This window comes from Cetorhinus maximus, chromosome 17, assembly GCF_964194155.1.
Source record: "Cetorhinus maximus chromosome 17, sCetMax3.hap1.1, whole genome shotgun sequence".
Taxonomy (NCBI): domain Eukaryota; kingdom Metazoa; phylum Chordata; class Chondrichthyes; order Lamniformes; family Cetorhinidae; genus Cetorhinus; species Cetorhinus maximus.
In genome coordinates, this window is record NC_135895.1 from 66,966,109 (window position 1) to 66,986,144 (window position 20,036).

At 41.2% G+C, this 20,036-nt stretch overlaps 1 protein-coding gene across 3 annotated transcripts in view; it reads right to left on the reverse strand.

Moving 5' to 3' along the window:
* smg7 (SMG7 nonsense mediated mRNA decay factor) overlaps positions 1–20,036 on the reverse strand; it is a 170,458-nt gene that overhangs the window by 2,773 nt on the left and 147,649 nt on the right. For 2 of the 3 annotated variants that reach the window (XM_078561379.1, XM_078561378.1), the window contains exons 18-23: positions 18,944–19,053; positions 17,448–17,597; positions 6,821–6,907; positions 4,645–4,804; positions 3,891–4,064; positions 2,602–2,750 (exon numbers count right to left, since the gene is read on the reverse strand). In XM_078561379.1, the coding sequence (XP_078417505.1) occupies positions 2,602–2,750; positions 3,891–4,064; positions 4,645–4,804; positions 6,821–6,907; positions 17,448–17,597; positions 18,944–19,053 (830 nt within the window). The remainder of the gene's footprint in view (positions 1–2,601; positions 2,751–3,890; positions 4,065–4,644; positions 4,805–6,820; positions 6,908–17,447; positions 17,598–18,943; positions 19,054–20,036) is intronic. The other variant, XM_078561380.1, reaches the window with a different exon arrangement.

Here is a 20,036-nt window from a genome sequence, read left to right on the forward strand (position 1 = left end):
GCACTCAACAAGGCCCCACAAACAGCAATGTGCTAAATGATCAGATAACTGTTCTGCTGCTGTTGACTGGGGGAATAAGTGTTAACCATCTAAATACACTTACAGCACAATTTCTTTTGTATTCGTACTTGGAAAAAAATGCTCCAAGTCATTTGGGACAGTACTTTCAAAATCAACCATCTTGTGTTGGTCTTCCATTCACAACGATACTTCTATAGTTGCCAATTTGATCAACTACTCCCTCACCTTTGATGGTCTTGATCTCAGCCAAATCTTCATTCTTCCCTGTCCCAGGGATTTTCCCTGGTATGGTCCCCACCATTGTTCCCTTAAGTCCAAGACACATGTGCAGATGCCACAATTGGTTTGGCCATTCATCAGCAGGTCTAGCTGAGCCATATTGGGTGCCAACAGGTCATGTTTTCCTATGCTAAATCCACCCAACACTTCAGGATTACTCTGGAGAGTAAAAATAACACTTGGCTTCTCCATTATCAGCAGTCTCCTTAAACCACTGCCCACCTCCACTCTAATCTCCAACAACAAATGCAAGGAGGTCATGAACTTCTTTGTCATTAAGCCTGAGACCATCCATTTAGCTGCCTCTGCTGCTCCCCCACTTTTCCATTTTACACCAAGCTAAACCTTTCGTCAGACATCCTCTTGTTATAACCCCAAATGTTCAACTCACTATTTTCTTTCCCATCTTCCCTCATTCCCTTTAGTTAATCAGACCAACCATGACTTCTCTGTCCTTGCAAGCTACATTCCCATCTAAAATATCTGTTTCCAAAGTGTTTGAACATCTCTTGTTGCCTTCCAAATTTGTGCCCATCTTTCCTGCAATTTCCTGTTTGAATTTTCCCAATCAAGCTTCTGCTCTGCCGCATGCTCACAACGGCCCTAATCAAAGTCATAAATGACTGCTTCTGTGGCTGAGAGAGTGGTGCATTAAACCTCAATTGCTCTGCAGCCTTTGACACCACATCGACTATACCATTCTCCTCTAATGTCTCCATCTGTTACCCAGCTCAGTGGGACTTCCCTTCTTGGTTCAGCTTTTACTTAACCAATCATAGCCAGAGAATCTCTAACAAGGGCTTCTCTTCCCATATCTTTATCTGTGAAGTCTCTAGGATCTTTTCTTGCCCCTTCCTGTACCTCATCCACATGCTACCTCTCGACAACATCTAAACTGGCATGGGATGAGCTTCCAAGCATATGCTGATGAAACTCACTCTACCTCTCCAACATGGTTCTTGACCTCACTCAGCCTCTGTTGTCAATCATTCAGCATGGGATGAGCTGTGATTTCCTTTAGTTAAATATCAAGACTGAAGCCATGACAGACTCTGTACCCTTGCCTGCCATTTCATTCCCCACCCGAGTCCCTGACTCAGGATGAGTCAGACTAATTGCAATCTTGCCAGCTTCTTCGATCTTGAGTTCAATTTTCGATTCCATATCCTCTCCTTAACAGAGACCACTTAATTTCACCCAATGAAAGCCACCCAGTTCTGCCTCAGCCAATCTGTTGCTGAAACCATCATTAATGCCTTTGTCACTTTCAGACTTGATTAATACATGTCTTGGGCGGTCGTGTAAAACAAGCAATAGCCAAGTCTGCACCCACTTTACAGTCTAGCTCACTGTCTTTTGCATTGAGTTTTAATGCCTGTTCTGTGCCGGATTTGCTGATCTCAGATTGTGCTGCTACAACTGGCTTCAGCATCTCTGTATTGGGGGGATAGAAGAAAAAATCTTAATGAGCCAGACCCTATGTTGCTGTCCAGAATACAATGGGGTAGAAGTCATGCTTCAGCTATACAAAGTGTTGGTTAGATCACGCTTGGAGTACTGAGAGCAGTTCTGGGCACACCTTTGGAAAGATATAGTGGAACCAGAGTAAGTGCAACATAGATTTACTAGAAAGACACCTGGACTCCAAGGGTTAGATTATGAGGGCAAATTACACAAACTAGGTTTGCAGCTCCTGGAATTTGGAAGATTAAGGGATGATTTGATTGAACTTTTCAAGATATTAAGAGGAACAGATAGAGTAGATAGAGAGAAACTATTTCTACTGGTTGGGAAGGTTAGGACTAGACGCATAATCTAAAAATTAGAGCCAGACCATTCAGGGTTGAAGTTAAGAAATGCTTGCACGCACAAAGGGGTGGTAAAAGTTTGTAACTCACTTCCGCAAATGGCAGCTGAAGCTAGGTCAAAGTTTAATTTTAAAACTGAGATTAATAGATTTTTGTTAACCAAATGTATTAAGGGATATGGGATATAGAGCCAAGATCTCACTGAATGGCAGAACAGGCTTGAGGGGCTAAATGGCCTACTCCTGTTCCTACGTTTTAGTGACCGTACTAGAAATATCTGGACAGGATGATAATTGCCAATTTTGGTCCCCATGATTGAACAAGGCCACCAACACAAACTATACAATATTAAATTTTAAGAATACGTACCCAAGGTAAGTAGGGGGGCGCTATTTCCACCTGTGGAACCATATCCCAGCATTATTCATTACTCTCAGAACAGGAAAGGAAAACAGGAATCGGGTAGGGGAAGGAATCTAGTGAGATATCATACCTTGAAGCTGTCCATGAGCAATGTGGACGAGTCATCCAGTGTGGTGTCTGGGGCAGCCCACGTGTTGCTAGGAGTACCACCCTGATGCCAGGTATTGTCTGAGGAGGAAGATGCGGCAGGTAGATAGTCCAGGCCAAATCCACTCATTACTATGTTTTTTTAAAGAAACAAAACAAAAGACCAAGGCTAAATACACAATATCTTAAATAACAATTTTAATGCTTATTTTAGAAAGATTAGACTGCCAGCTGTGATAGATTGTTCTGATAATTGGAAATTATACATAATATTTGACAAATTATGAATGGAGTAGCCACTAAAGTGAAACACTAAAACGACAAAGATGTGCTGCAAATGAAAATGGCATTTCAATTATCATCCAAGTATAATTATTTCATTATGGATTTCCTTCCCTTTGACCTGCTGTGCTCTGACAACATTAATTACATTAACGGATACTCTTGTAAGGAAGACTTCTTTTAGCACCTTATCATATCATCAAGATGTCTCAAAGCCCTTCATGCAATGGATTAATTTTGGAAGCACAATGACTACTGATGTTTAAGCTAGCATGGCACCAGTTACATTGCAAAAATGGCTACAAGATGAATGAATAAATAATCTGGGCCTATTTGCTGGTTGCAAGAAGAATGCTGTTCAGGACATTAGAATTCTTCATTCTTCTTCAAACAGTGCTGTGTGATCCTTAATATCCAAATCAACAGGCAGATGGTGATTAGGGATAATCTCTCATTACAAAAGCTGAAGTTTATATCAGGGTGGTGGGAAATTAAATTAAATTTTTAATCATTGTCACAGTCAAGGAAAATTGATAAAACTGTTTTTAAAACAAGTTATTGAGAGCTTGTAAAAACACTAAGAATTCTGTTAAAAGTTTTACATTCTTCCATTTTCACTGACCATCTGCTGATATAAAAAAAAAATTGTTTAATCTTAGGGCATCTCTTTTGAAGAAAATGCTGAGCCTGACAAGGAACCCAAGTTAACCATTCACCTTACTTGAATTGTTTCGCCATTTCAACCACAAACTCTCAGCATCAAGCTCAATCAATAACTTATGCAGGACAGTTCTGACTTCATAGTGGGCCATTTGAAAAGAAACATGCACAAATTGCAGGCACTGGAAATTTTTTATAAAGTTTAGATTTTTTACAAAGAATACTGGAATTCATTCTAATAATTCAAAGAGTAATTTCCTGTACATAGCTAAACCACTTAAGTAAACAGGCAAAGAGATGCCAATATTTGAGGATGTTAGTGTATTCTACCTGGCTTGTCTGTACGTTTCATATTCCAGCGGTCAGTTAGCCTTCTCTCACTGTTGTCAGGTGTTCCGATCGGTCCAAAGCCAGGGAATGAGTTTTGGTTGTGAGTTGGAGGAGAACTTGGTAGGCTGCTGGGATTAGAGGAGTGTGGAGACTGGCTTGCTGGTGTTGAGTGATCTATTATTTGAAGAAGCACGTAAAGAAAGAATTTTAAAAATGACGTGAGATTCCTTGCATCCAGACTTGTAATTATTCAGCTAAAGTTGAAAAAAATGCCTGTCATCCCATCAGTGTGGGCCAAGGGGTTGGATTTGAATCTATGTCCCAGAGGTGGAACTCACTGTCATCCAAGGTTTTTACTGGTGTTTTGGGTTTTTAAAAAATATATGATATTACTTCTCTATGAAAAAATAGAAATCAGTGCCCTTAATTATTTTACGATATGAGTGGTTACCTGAGTCATTAATGCTGGGACGAAAAAGAAACAAAATTCGCTCTCTATTCTTGCAGTCCAACTTGCTGAAAACAATTTGTTGCACAAAATAGTTCCATAATAAAACTTGATATTGCCTTGACCAAAATGTTTGTAAAGTTGCTTAGAAGATGCCAATAAAATTTGAGGTACACTAGCATCCATTCATACTGAAAACAGGACTTCACTCATAGCTGCTCAATCATGAAAGGAACTTTTTCCATGGCGGAATGTCTTATTATAAAGTATTCTTAGTAAGTAAAGACTGTGTTTAAAAGCACTAACCTGAGCTGGCAGGAAGAGATGGGGACCAAGGGTTTCCATCAAATAGTGAGTAGCAGGAGGCCTCATGGAATGCATGTGGTAGTGCATTCTCTGATTTCCCACTTGGTGCTAGATTCTTGCCATAAACCTCACTGAAAATGCTATTATTCTGAGAGTTCTCCTGAAAGCAACAGGGAGGATGTAATAAGACAGTTAGAAATGGCACACTGGTAGAAGAAGTACATTTAAGTTAAAACATCATTCCACTGCTACGTTTTGTAACTATCACAAGATCTACCTATATTTCCTTCAAGCAAAACATCAAACAGGATAGTAAGTGGCAGCTGCACACATGGTCTAACACAGGCTTGTCCAATGTATGCCCCTCAATGCAGCCCCCGGAGCCACTTTTCAAAATGCTGGTCAAAGAAGTACGTTTGAATGGAAGATTCGGCATGGTGAGCCTACGAGCAGCAAATGTGGGAGAGAAACAGCCTGTGATTGGAGGAGCAGCTCACATCAGGCAGAGGAGGGGCCAGGGAGTGGGGCCCAGGCGGGCCAGAGCAGAGCACGAGGCATCGGGAGCAGAGCCGACTGCAGACTGTGTGGGTGGGAGGGAGGGCAGTGTGGGAAATGGGGGGCGGGGGGGCGTGTGGGGCGACTGCGAGCATAAGGGCAGTGTGTGTCTGTAAGTCTAGCTCACTCCCAGTATCAGGGTTCTCCTTAACCCTCATCTCCACGCATCATCAGCTCTGCAAGTCCTTTCTTTTCATGCCTCAGTTTTTTTTTTAAATTCATGTTTAATATTGTGCCAAACTTTATTTTTCCAAAATTTGCTCATCAGCCCCTGGAGAGAGAAACATTTTGAAATGTGGCCCTCCATACGAATAGGTTGGACAAGCCCGGTCTAACCATTCATTACTAGATGTCAGCAAGGGCTAAATGGTAGCATTACAGGTTTTAACCATGGTGTTTCAGGCACTTTACTAGGTGCTACAAGGTGGGAGAAAAGGAATTTGGTAGTAGATGAGACAACAACCATTTGCTTTTAGAGCCATTTCATTCAAAGTGGTCCAAAAACTTCGATTTCTAAAAAAAACCCTAAAAAATCCACTAGTTTCTATCTGTAAATGTGATTAAAATTTGGATATCCCCCAGCAATTTCAACTTGTAGTAATGAAAGTTGCTACTTTGCTATCAGCACAAGTTGAAACTAGCATCTTTATGTACAGTGTGAATCAGTTAATGTGCCAATTTTTAATAATTTTTTTTAAAGGCAGCATTACTCAGTTACCAAAGGGTGCTCTAAAGTAACAAATTCTGAATGTTAAAACAACAAACATGCATTTTAATAGCGTCTGTCACCCCTTAGTGCTTTCAAAAATACTTCACAGCCAATGAATTACTTTTAAAAGTGGTCACTTGTCTTGTAGGTAAACTCAGCAGTCAACATGAACAGCAAGTCTCAAATATAGCAAATAAGAAAATGACTAGCTAAGGTTTTTGATGGTGTTGAACACTAAACAGGACACCAAGACACTTAACCATCCTTCTGAAAAATAATGCTACAGGGCCTTTCCATCCACTTAAATTGGGCATTGGTTCGACATTTCATCCAAATAGCACTTCACAACAATACAATAACCCCTCAAGTACTCACTTAGATTACATGTTTAAAGTCTTGGAGTACAGCTTGACCTTTCTGATCCAGAAATGAGCGTGCTTGCAATTGACTTTGTAATACAATGTTTGCGCCCTTGCGGTCTCAATTCCTACGTCTGTCTACGGAGGCCAAGTGTCAATAGCATAAATGAAAACTAAAAACTGAACTTAAACAGTGAACTAAGGATGTTGAGCAAAGATTACAGTATACATCTCTGACAAAAATCATCTGAATGAAGAGCTGCCAAATTAAAAAAACTGAACCACTCCTGGAACATAGGAAACAAAAAACGGGGGCAGAGAATTGGCCTTAGTTCACTCAGCTTTTTAATCTTGGATTCATAGGAGAACCTCGTGACTATATGCAGTGCCTTGCAGAACCAATACAACAATGTCTGAAAGATTATTTCCTTAACATATATTAATAAATACAATTAACTATAAAATTAAATGTACTCCTGCTGCTTTTTACGTTAAAATGATTAGAACTCATCAATAGAATTATAAACATAACCACAATGAAACTAAAACTTACCTGATTGAGTGAAAAAGGCGGCAAAGACAATAAGGAAGGAGAGGTAATTAGCTCAGAAGGTCTCTCAAGTCGAGATCTGTTTGGCATCTGCGTGAAACAGAACAGGAAAAGCAATTTAAATACATTACAAAATTAAATGCAGTAAAAAGTCTGTCATATCTACTGATCCATATTAATTTAGTACAGTACAACTTACAGTACATTCACATAATAGAATGAACACAGTCACATCAGGCCTCTAACATTTGCTGATATTTTCATTAGCTCCTTCATGTGAGCAGGGGTCTAGAAAACAATTAATATATCAGATAAGCTGAATTTTTTAATTCACTCATGGGATGAGCGCGTTGCTGGTAAGGCCAGTACTTATTTGTCCTCGAGGTGGTGGTGGTGAGCCACCTTCTTGAACCGCTGCAGTCCATCTGGTCCAGGTTCCCCCCCTAGTGCTTTTAGCAAGGGATTTCCATGTTTTTGACCCAACAGTAAAGGAATGGCGATATAGTTCTAAGTCAAAATGGTGTGTGGCTTGGATGGGAACTTGCAGGTGGTGCTACTGTGCGTCTATTGCCCTTGTCCTTCTAGGTGGCAGAGGTCTTGGGTTTGGAAGGTGCTGTCGGGGAGCCTTGACAAGCTACTGCAATGCAGCAACACTAGTGCCACTGCACCAGTGGCGCAGGGAGTGAATGTTCAAGGTGGTGGATGGGCACCGATCAAGTGGGCTGCTTTGTCCTGGATGGTGTCAATCTTTTGAATGCTGTTGGAGCTGCACTCATCCAGGCAAGTGGAGAGTATTCCTGACTTGTGCCTTGCAGATAGTTGACAGGCTTTGGGTTGAGTTACTTGCCATATAACTCTTTGCCTCTGATTTGCACTTGTAGCCACAGTATTTATATGGCTGGTCCAGTTAAGTTTCTGGTCAATGGCAACTACAGGATGTTGATGGTGGGGGATTTCCACAATAGTAATGCTGTTGAACATCAAGAGGAGAGGCTTAGATTCTCTCTTGTTGGAGATGGTCATTGCCTGGTACTTGTGTGGTGCGAATGGCACTCACCACTTATCAGCCAAGTCTGAATATTGTCTATATCTTACTACTTATGGGAACAGACTGCCTCATTATCTAAGAAATTGCAAATAGTACTAAAGACTTTGCTGTTGATTCCGCACACCTCCACTTCTGACCTTATGTTGGTGGGAAGGTCAATGATGAAGCAGCTGAAGATGTTTGGGACACTACATGGAGGAATTCGCAGAAATGTTCTGGAGCCAGGATGATGGGCCTCCAACAACCACAACTACCTTCCTTTGTGCTAAACATGCCTCCAGCCATTATGCCATTTGACTTCCATTGACTTCAATTTTTCTAGGGCTCCATGATGTCAAGGGCAGTTACTCTGGCCTCACACTTCACACACATCCAATACTAAGACGTAAAACAATACAATAATACAATACTGCTGTCAAAGGAACAACAAAACCAACAGTAGCAACAACAAGAGATTATAGGATTTATTAAGTCAGTCAGTTTAATATGCAACTGAGACATCCTGCTCCATTCAAGTTCCCCCACATATTAAGTAGTTACTGTCAGTTTATGTACTTTTTTTACTCATTCAAGGGATGTGGGCTTTACTGGCTAGGTCAGCATTTATTGTGCATCCATAGTTGCTCTTGAGAAGGTGGTGGTGAGCTGCCTTCTTGAACCACTGCAGTCCATGTGGTGTAGGTACACCCACAGTGCTGTTAGGGAGTGTCCCAGGGTTTTCACCCAGTGACAGTGAAGGAACGGCGATGTATTTCCAAGTCAGGATGGTGAGTGGTTTGGAGGGGAACTTCCAAGAGGTGGTGTTCCCATATATGTCTGCTGCCCTTATCCTTCTAGGTGGTAGTGGTAGTGGAATGTGCTAAGGAGGCTTGATGAGTTCTTGCAGAGCATCTTGTAGATGGTGCATACTGCTGTCGCTGTGCATCGGTGATGGATGGAGTGAATGTTTGTGGATGGGGTGCTTATCAAGCGGGCTTTGTCCTGGATGGTGTCAACCTTCTTGAGTGTTGCTGGAGCCGCGTTCATCCAGGCAAGTGGAGAGCATTCCATAACACTCCTGACTTTTACTTTGTAGATGGACAGGTTTTGGGGGAGTCAGGAGGTGAATTATTCACCGTAGGATTCCTAGCCTCTGATTTGCTCTTGTAGCCACAGTATTTATATGGCTAGTCCAGTTCAGTTTCTGGCCAATGTTAACCCCCAGGATGTTGATAGTGGGGGATTCAGCAATGGTAATGCCATTGAACATCGTAGGGCAATGGTTGGACTCTCTCTTGCTGGAGATGGTCATTGCCTGACACTTGTGTGGCGTGAATGTTACTTGCCACTTGTCAGCCCAAGCCTGGATATTGTCCAGGTCTTGCTGCATTTGGACATGGACTGCTTCAGTATCTGAGTCGTTGCAAATGGTGCTGAACATTGTGCAATCATCAGCGAACATCCCCAGTTCTGACCTTATGATGGAAGAAAGGTCATTGATGAATCAGCTGAAGATAGTTGGGCCTAGGACACTACCCTGAGGAGCTCCTGCAGTGATGTCCCGGAACTGAGATGATTGACCCCCAACAACCACAAACATCTTCCTGTGTGCTCGGTATGACTCTAGCCAGTGTAGATTTTGCCCCCCTGTTTTCCAGTGACCCTAGTTTTGCAAGGGCTCCTTGATGTCACACTTGGTCAAATGCTGCCTTGATGTCAAAGGCAGTCACTCTCACCTCACCTCCGGAGTTTAGCTCTTTTGTTTATGTTTGAGCCAAGGCTGTAATAAGGTCAGGAGCCGAGTGGCTTTGGCAGAAACCAAATTGAGCATCAGTGAGCAGGTTATTGCTAAGCAAGTGCCGCTTAATAGCACTGTTGATAAGGATCATCCATCACTTTACTGATGGAGAGTAGACTGATGGGGTGGTAATTGGCCGGGCTGGATTCATCCCGTTTTGTGTGTGCAGGGCACACCTGGGCAATTTTCCACATTACCAAGTAGATGCCAGTGTGGTGGCTGTACTGGAGCGGCTTAGCAAGTTCTGGAGCACAAGTCTTCAGTGCTATTGCTGGAATATTATCAGGCCCCATAGCCTTTGCAGTATCCAGTGGCTTCAGCCGTTTCTTGATATCACTTGGAGTAAATCGAATTGGATGATGACTGGCATCTGTGACGCTGAGGGCTTCCAAAGGCCGACATGGATCATCCACTTGGCACTTCTGGCTGAAGATCGTCGCAAATGCTTCAGCCATATCATTTGCACATGTGCTGGGCTCCCCCATCATTGAAAGGATGGGGATTTTTCTGGAGCCGCCTCCTCCAGTGAGTTGTTTAATTGTCTATCACCATTCATGACTAGATGTGGCAGGACTGCAGAGCTTAGATCTGATCCGCTGGTTGTGGAATCGCTTAGCTCTCTCTATCACATGCTGCTTAGGAATACTTGTGCGCCAAACAGCATGTGTTGTAGCTTCACCAGGTTGATACCTCATTTTTAGGTATGCTTGGTGCTGCTCGAGGCATACCCTCCTGCACTCTTCATTGAACAAAGTTTGATCCCCTGGCTTGGTGGTAATGGTATAGTGGGGGATATACTGGGCCATGAGGTTGCAGATTGTGGTTGAGTACAATTCTGCTGCTGATGGCCCACAGCGCCTCATCTATGCCCAGTCTTGTGTTGCTAGATCTGTTCAAAATCTATCCCATTTAGCACAGTGGTTGGGCCACATAGCACGATGGAGGGTATCCTCAATGTGAAGACAGGACTTTGTCTCCACAAGGACTGTGCGGTGGTTATTCCTGTTGATACTGTCATGGACAGATGCATCTGTGACAGATTGGTGAGGGCGAGGTCAAGTATGCTTTTCCCTCATGTTGGTTCCTTCACCAGTCTAGCAGCTACCTCCTCTAGGACTTGGCCAGCTCGGTCTGCAGTGGTGCTACCACGCCACATTTGGTGATGGACACAAGTTCCAAAGTACATTTTGTGCCCTTGCCACCCCCAGTGCTTCTTCCAATTGGTGCTTAACATGGAGGGGCACTGATTCATCAGTTGAAGGGGGAAACAGTAGCGGTTGTCAGCAGAATTTTCCTCGCCCATGTTTGACTTGATGCCATGAGACTTCATGTGGTCCGGAGTCGCTGCTGAGGAATTCCAGGGCAACTCCCTCCTGACTGCATACCACTGAGCCACCAACTCTGGTTGGTGTCCTGCCAGTGGGACAGGACATATCCATCGATGGCGGTGGTGGTGTCTAGGACATTATCCGTAAGGAATGATTCTGTGAGTATGACCATGTCAGACTGTTGCTTAACTAGTCTGAGACAACTCTCCCAATTTTGGCACAAGCCCCCAGATGTTAGTAAGGACGACTTTACAGGGTCAACAGGGCTGAGTTTGCTGTTGTCATTTCCGGTGCCTAGGTTGATGCCGAGTGGTCCGTCTGGTCTCATTCCTTTCAGACTTTTTAGCGATTTGATACAACTGAGTGGCTTGCTAGGCCATTTCAGAATCAACCAAAAAACAACTGTAGTTAAACTGTAACAAGTAGTAATCTGAAATGTCAACTACTTCTCTCCACAGTTGCTGTCTGACCTGAGTATTTCTTGCATTTTCTATTTTTATTTCAAATTTCTTGCCTGTGCAGTATTTTGCTTTTATCAACTGCAGGGTACCCCATATAAACTTACAATAGCCTAAGGCTATGGTAGCTATAGTCTAAAGTAAATAAAATGACTAGAAAAATAAGGTGCATCACTGAATAATAAATACAGTACCTGTAATAACTTTCTTTTTGACATGTCCATCACAAAAATCGCAAAGTAAACAGCGCAGACAAATAACTAGACTTCCTGCACTAAAGGTTGATGAGATTCAAACAAAGCAAGATTTTTGGATGCGTTCGGTTTTCGGATTTACGGATAAAGGTCTCTTGACCTGTACGAGCAACTAGGCCCTTATACACTACTATTAGTGATGCTGAGTTTTCACATCATGCACTTGGATTTAGGACTACAATATAAGTTTAAACAGCAGTATTTGACAAGAAAAATTATTACATTGGGTTCCAGTACCTGCATTCACAGGAATCATGCAGATGATGCACCAACTCTGTTCCTCACACATTGATAGGATTAGTGAAGAGACTTGTGTTTTCACCTAGTCTTCACAAGTGAGCAGGAACAGATAATAGAGACAGGGATAGCAACAGCGGAGATACAGAAATTGTAACCCAAGGGCATCCAATGAAGAGGAAAACTACGGGGCAGCAGAAGTGGGTGATGTAATGACAGGCTTTCAAAGTAGAATTCACACAGTTGGAGAGATTGGAAGAATCCACCTCAAAACATGAAAGGTCACAAGCCACAAGCCAATGAGATGATATGATTTTCCATGGATGGTGTGGCAGGCACCACGAACTGTCATTCACTATGCAAATGAGCCCATGTATGCTTTCAACATAAAGACTACTCTGGATGCCAACATGTCAGCCACCTTAAATAAACTGTCAGATACCTCAGCCTTGGCCTCACAGGGCTGCACTGATCTGCACCAACACCCTCTCCAGCATGCTTGTTACAATGAAGTGCGCTGAACCATGTGAAGGATGACGGCAAAAGGATGCTGGTAAATGGGATTAGTTAGGTAGGTCAGGTGTTTCTCACGTGTCGGTGCAGACTCGATGGGCCGAAGGGCCTCTTCTGCACTGTGATTCTGAAACTCCACTGAAAGCATTTCCACTTGTCATCCACAGGCCACCTTGTCAATCAGTAGCCCATATGCTGCCTCGTCTCTCAATGGCTGAGCCTGTCCCTATACAGGTGAAACACTCCATGGTGGAGCACTCGAAGACTCCAAAATGCAGATTACATTAGCCAAGAACATCTCAGCAGTCAGAACAGGGATTTGAGCAGCCTGCTTTTATCTCCACTGAAGCCTTACAGGTTGCACCACATAGCAGTAGCAGAAAAAGGAAGATCAAGGCTAATGCACAAGGGCATCTGATAAAATGGTGCTGATAAGCTGTTTTTAGTTCAGATCACATAAATGTTATTCTTTTTCAAAACTTTTCCATCTTGTCCATTTTTGGACACTTAATGGCAAGTGGCCTTTTATCTTGTTTGCTGATGATTGCAAGTACATGAATTCCTGGGACCGCTGGTGGGTGGGGGGTTGGAAAGAGATGTTCAAACCGTGGCTGGTTGCAAGACTGCTGTTTGTCACTGGTGCCAGGATAGGGAGGCAAAATAATGATCATTACATTTTCAGCTGACATGGTCCCATTGGTACCATCTAAGGGAGGTTCCTAACCTGACATTAGTAAAGGCATCCCAGGCAGCAATGAGAGTAGCTGGGGGGTGCAATGCCCCTATCTCCACCACTGAATCATCCAAGGAGGATCTGAGCTCTTTGCCACCTTCCTCCTACAGATCTTGGCCTCACTGTTACATTGTGTTCTGCAGTGCACAGCAAACCACAACCATTCTGGAAACTGTGGGTGGTGCCTACTGAAGGGAAGGGAGCCTGCTGACCTGTCCTGAAACCTAAATCACACCTTTGATGGCATGTCTAATTACATATCTGATGGTGATATGATATTCATTGGAGCACTGTTGGGCTTCAGTGGTCAGGTTTCTGAAGGTGGCATGAGCCAAATTTGCAGCTTGTATTCCTTAAGTCTGCTTCCAGGTGCGAAGAGATCAAGGAGTTTGGGCAGGATGAAAGCATTTTGATAGCTGTCTGGGAATCTTGCGCACAGCTGCATAAACACTTTTTTTGCGGCTGAACACCAGCTACATGATTTCCACCCTAGTGCAGTCGATGGCGCTCTGCATCTGTGGGAAGCTGGCCATAAATGGAAAGCCAAGGCATTGGTCGCAAAGTTGCCATAATTGCCAGCCTAGCAAACAACCTATCACCTGCGTCGACTAGGAAGAGCCTTGGAAAGATCCAGAGGATAAAAGGTTGAGGGATGTGTGACTTGTAACACGTGACTACCAGGTCCAGCAGGCAGTGGCCCTTATAGGAGGTTGTAGATATCTGCCATCATCTGAGCTGACACCTTGAGGTCTTTGAGACACTGGTGTTCAGACACGTCAAAGAAACTGATCGTTAACAAAAAGTTGGTAGCACCTCCTGCGAGCTGCACCCCTCTGCTGTGCAGTTACAGGTCTGTGAGCAGCAGGCTTCTGCAGATGCTGTTGCTGGTCAACATCTGAGGTCTAATCTAAGGCAGGAGCAGCAGCAACCACCCTGAAGCATTAGAGCAAATTTCCGAAATGTAGAAAGTTACTTCTAAATTGTACAAAATAACATGTCAGTAAAAGTACTGCGCAAAGATCCTTTCCCAACAACTGGTATGATAGCATTTCTGAGTACTGAATATTTATTGGCATCATTGCCCAGAATTGACTCAGTCCCCTCAATTGCTGCTGTGTACTTGTCTTACTTTCACAGGTGAGTTTTAAGAATCCCAGGAAACCCATGAATCTGATGTTTAACTGAAAATAGTGAGTCAATATCGCTTTAACTGGGCAGCTTAACACACTCCAGACAATTGTGGAAGTTGGGAGGTCTGAGCTCTCACTGTTAATTTAGCTAGTTTTAAGCCCCCTAACTTTCACCCAAACCCATGTGCTCTTCAAGCTTAAAATTCAAAGTGCCTACCACCAAAAGTCAGCAATTAACAATGTTTTAAAAAATCAAATATAAAATAACAATATTATGCATTAGGGCTGCAATATAAATCCATCGGCAGAACTGCAGAAACTGTAACGACTTATTTCCATTTACCCACAAAATAGACCTTATGGTCCAATGACTAACAAGGTTGGCTAACTATCACATCACTGAACTGGGGATGAGAGGGACTGGAGGAAGTAATGAGTTCCATGCTTCAAAATTAAAAATCAAGTAAAAACAGCACTTCTAAGAATTCCAAGTATGAATTCTATATTTAAAAGGAAGACATATGGCAGAGGGATCTGGAACTTCTCACTACATTTAATTTTAGGCCCAGTCAGATAAATGCAATGTATTTCCGACGCAGTATAAATAGAGAGCAATGAAAGAACCTCGAAACTGAAAGCAGTCCAGCGTCAAGTGATCAAAAATAACCCAGACTGGAATTCAACATAGCATGGGTTTTCTTCCAAAGGCAGCATTTTCACTGTTATGTTCGCGCATATATACATAGCTTTCAGCTTCTGCAACCAGGAAATGTCATGCAGGTTATGCCTCGATTAAGGTAATAGGAATTATAATGACCAGAACCACATTTTTGCATTAGAACAAAATCTACATTTCTATCCAATATGGCTTCTTTCATCGAAAAATTGTGTGTAAACTGTCCTGATTCTACGGATGGGATAAATTTGGTTTATCGTTGATTACTTCATGTTACATGTACAACAATTATTTTGATAGCTAGCAGATTTCCCATGGCACTTTACCAAGTTCAATAGATTATTTTATGAAAGGGCATTTAAGCCATCAGGGAATAACACCAGAGCCACTGATTCACAGTAACTGAGACCAATGGAGGCTCTGTTTGCTTTAAATTCAAATCAAAATGTGCAAAGGTATTGCCAATATAATTTCAGAAATTTGTACAGCATTTATAATTGTACAGCAACAAAAGTTATAATGGGTGGGTATTCAGTAAGTGTTATTTCCTTCTCTCACTGAAAAGTTTAAGCAGATTTTGCCTGAAAATAGTTTTTGAAATGTACCTTCTAGCTTTTCATCAAATAACTTTGAAAAACGAACAAATCAAATTTGTGGGAGACAGAGAAAAAGTCTACTGATGCATCCAGGAAATTATGCAGTGCATATGTTTAAACCAGGTAGGAGGGAGGGTAGGAAGAGTGACACAAGGAGAGAGAGAGAGAGAGGTGAGGGAAGAGGAGAGGGAGGGCAGCAGAGGAGAAAAGAGAGAGAAGGGTGGGGAGATGGGTGGAAGTAGAGGTAAAGCTGAGTGGGGAGGATGAGGTGGGGACTTTGATAACAATGGTAATACAAAAGCGTTTGCTAGTGAATTACTGCCACAAACCTCAACCCAACTGTCAGCAATCACAACTTTTAAATCTATTTATTTTACCTAATGAGCACTTTTTAAAGATATTTATTCAATTGAACAGGCCTTCAAAAGATAGTGGATGTAGTGGCACATGTGGGCTGAAGCTCAATTTAGCAATTGAAGTAGCCACACAGCATCCGACTAGTAATGTGCAGCAGGGTCGCAAGGTTGCATGTCAAGGAAGAGACATTTAAGAGGATAAATGCAAAACAAGCCCCCAAGATGGGATGATACAATGAAATAAGTGGAATGGAACACAGGCTATGAACTGGGGCTAGCTTTATAAAAGTGTGATTGAAGGGTTGGTGGGCATCCAGTGACATTGAAGAGCATTGCAAACAGCATGGGAAGTAAAAATTAAGCCCTGAAGGAAGAAAAGATTAAAAAATTTAAAATTAAACAATAATGCCTCAATGAAAGAAAGATTAGGCGGAAAAGAAACATTGATTTTTAGGGCAGTGGGGGGAGTCAGCAAAATTCAAATGAGCCAAACTGGGACAGACAGATCAGAAATTCACTCTGCATGTCATCTAGTGGCCAAAGAGTGCAATTATACTGTGACAAAATTACATAGATAAAACCTACTGTAAATTTGGGTAGAGGCATTTATAATAGCAAAATTTTATGCCAAAAGCACAATGAAAATATTAACAGGAAGCTGGGTTTTGCAGACAGGTCATGCAATTTTCTTAGTACTATCTTTGTGCTGCCATGTACAACAATTCAGATCTTAATTATATCTCAACTAGGGTAAGTTTATTGAGTCATACTTTCTCGGCTTTTTATTGTCTGCCTTTCCATAATTGAACTTTTACCACCTCAGTACTCTCTTCCATCATACTAATCTATGATTTTTTATCCCCCTCATCGTTCTACTCTATGCACACTTGCCACTGGCTCCAGCCAGCCCCTAATTCTGTTTCTCCCCTTACTACCTTTACGATGGCTTTTGTTTTTTCTTTTCTTTTGTTTTTCTTTCTCTCTCTTTCAACATTCACATCTTTTCTTTTTACTGCCACAGTTTTGGAACTCCAAAAAATTTTCTTCTAGACAGCCCTCCTTTGCTGCCAGCAATAGCAATGAATATGCTGCCATGAATGGGATGTTACATATCCATGATAATGATTAATCTGAGCTTCCTGATCATTAGACCGGTTTTAACCAGTGTTTTTAACAAATTTACTATTAAAACAATTCTTTCAAAATGTTAATGCTAAAAGACGTGAAGTTGCAATAAAATTAATCGGTGTGTAGGGTGACTTGTACCAAGATAATCAGAATTCTGAGATATATAACTGTCTCCTCAAAAAGAAAACACAAATCACTCAAGTTTATGCTCCAATAAGTCACTTGCCTGGAACATTGCCTTTAAACAAAGAACACAATGGAGCAAGCAGTATACAGTAATTTACTGACACTGCTGCTTGAATAACTACTATACAGCAAACTACGTTTTGTTTTATGCACTTATCAAGAATGGAAATGTAAGACAGAAAACAGAAGATCAAAGTAGTAAGTACATACAAAGAAACCTCGCCCCGAAGTACTGCAAAGAGGGCTAGCCAAGGCCTGGTAGAAATCATGGGGTTTGGAAAAAGCCAGCTCTTCCTCCTCCTCAAAGTCAGCAATACTTTTTAACAGATCAGGAGGCAACAGAGGTGAGCTCTTGGCATCCTACAGATAGAAGAGGAACAGAGGAAGAAAGTATACTCAGAGAGAGAAAACAAAAATAAACAAAGTCTTAGAGCCGGCCTCAGAACCAGAAATACTGAAAATGTGTTCATCAATAAAAATTCTTGACAAAATGTAATTTATCCTATGGCTGGAAATTTCCTTGGGGGGATGGGAATTGCTTAGAAGCAATGAAGCTGAAGTTAATAAGTGAAAACCAGGCATGATTTTAAATGGTTTAAAGCACAGTACTAACAAATGGTCCATTGTAGAAAATAAAGTAATTCTTATCGTACAGCATACACTGATAGTAAATCTTTTCAGTAAAGTGTATCACTTAATTTATATGAATTCAAGTTTGAGGAACCCACAATATATTTTTTTTTAAAAACTCACCCGTCCTTTTAAGTACACATTTACAAACTACCTTATCTCATTCCACATTTAAATAGTTCTCCTTTTACAATGAAACAATATTAAAAGGCAGTGTAATGTTTTGAACAGGATTGTTGCAAAGATGCCATGCAAACCACTAAACAGGACTAATTAATCTACTTAACTATGTTAGTGAACAGCTAATATAAAGAACTGCAATATACAAACAGAACATTTAATGAGATTTAGAAGCTGTTGAAATGTCAAAATTATCTGAAATTGCACAAAACATAGCAGGCAGAAAAGGAAAGATACAAAATGAGATGCACAAGATAAAAAAGTGAGGGCGCTGCTTGAAGATTACTCTATGATATATTAAAAAATGGTTATATCAGTAATGAAGCGGTATGACATGAGGGTTGGTAATTTTAGTTTACAAAATTATCTCAGCGCAACTGGTAGGTGTTTACAGAATATGAACACTGAAAAAGTCATTTCTAAAAGCTAAAAAACGAATTAAGAGTGAAACAGAGCAAAACAAAAATATATCAAGCTGCCAAATCAATGTCACATCAAGTAATACTTTAGATACATTTCATTTTAATTCATATGTCCTCTTGTACTAACAATAGATTGAGTTTTCATTTCTCTTCTCAAACCTTCTTCAAATAGTTTATTTTCACAAGCAAAGTTCTCTCAAATTCCACTATTTAATTGGACAGGTTAATCAGGAAAAAGTTTATTTTCTTATGCCCAAGGACAAACTAGCAATAAGGAGGATTAAAAATCTCAAAATAAGTGTTGAGGTGAATCTAAATATTTCTGGCAACACAATAATTATACAAATTCCATGGTATAAACTTATGAGAATTAGCTCCTCTAGATTGAAATCCAAGACCAACTAATTTGTGTGCACATTATCTGAGTTTCACGTTATATTAAATGATCCTTATTTGCATTCATTTGTACCTTACCTCATACGACTGCATTCTAGGCATACTATCTTGATCTGTTCGGAATATCCCTGGCTGTCGTTTCACTATACGGTCATTACTCAGTTGATGTCCCATCATATGCCGCATGTCTGAAATAAGAATATAAACATTTTTAGCAACACAAGAAAAACATTAGCCCTAATATGCCTGTCCTGTTTCATAGATTAATTATCTATCATCTCAACCATTCTCCTTCCAGAAATGGATTCTAATAATATCCATTTTCAAAGGTCCTCCATGTAATTTATTTCACAAAACGTTTCACCTGATTTTTCATCTTACAAATTCCAAGTTTTTAAGCATGAGCCCCAATTTTCATTTGAACGTTTCATAATGGCAAATATGTCACTTGAATCAATGCTGATTTCCTTTGTAAACCCGAACCATTCATTTTATCAGAATTGCAGCCACCCAGATTTTAATTGGGAAAGTAGCAGAGAGAAAATAAAAAATAAGTTTGTATCTCAGTTTGTAGAGCATTGAAATTGAACTTAGTATTTTGAGCAATCTGGATTGAATCTTTGATATGACCTATATGTGGTCTGCAAGGTAGAAAGTCGTCAGAAAATTTTAAGGATGCTGTGGTCCTATTATGATTAGAGCTATGGGTGCACTTTCAGAAAACAGAACATAAGCTTAACTAACTTAACTGGAACACAATAGAGTAGAAAACTGGGAAATTGTTAAAATTGTTAAAAACAATGTTAATTGAGGCTACAATGAAACTTCAATCTGACTAATTGGCCGGGTGGTTAACAGTGAGGTTGAGTGTCTTGCGCTACAGGAAGACATAGACAGGATGGTCAAATGGGCAGATAAGTGGCAGATGAAATTTAACTCTGAAAAGTGTGAGGTGATACACTTTAGAAGGAGTAATTTGACAAGGAAGTATTCAATGAACGGCATGACACTAGGAAGTCCTGGGGAACAAAGGGACCTTAGCATGTGTCCATAGATCTCTGAAGGCAGAGGGGCGGGTTAGTGGGGCGGTGAAAAAGGCACATGGGACGCTTGCCTTTATTAATCGAGGCATAGATTACAAAAGTAGGGAGGTCATGTTGGAGTTGTATAG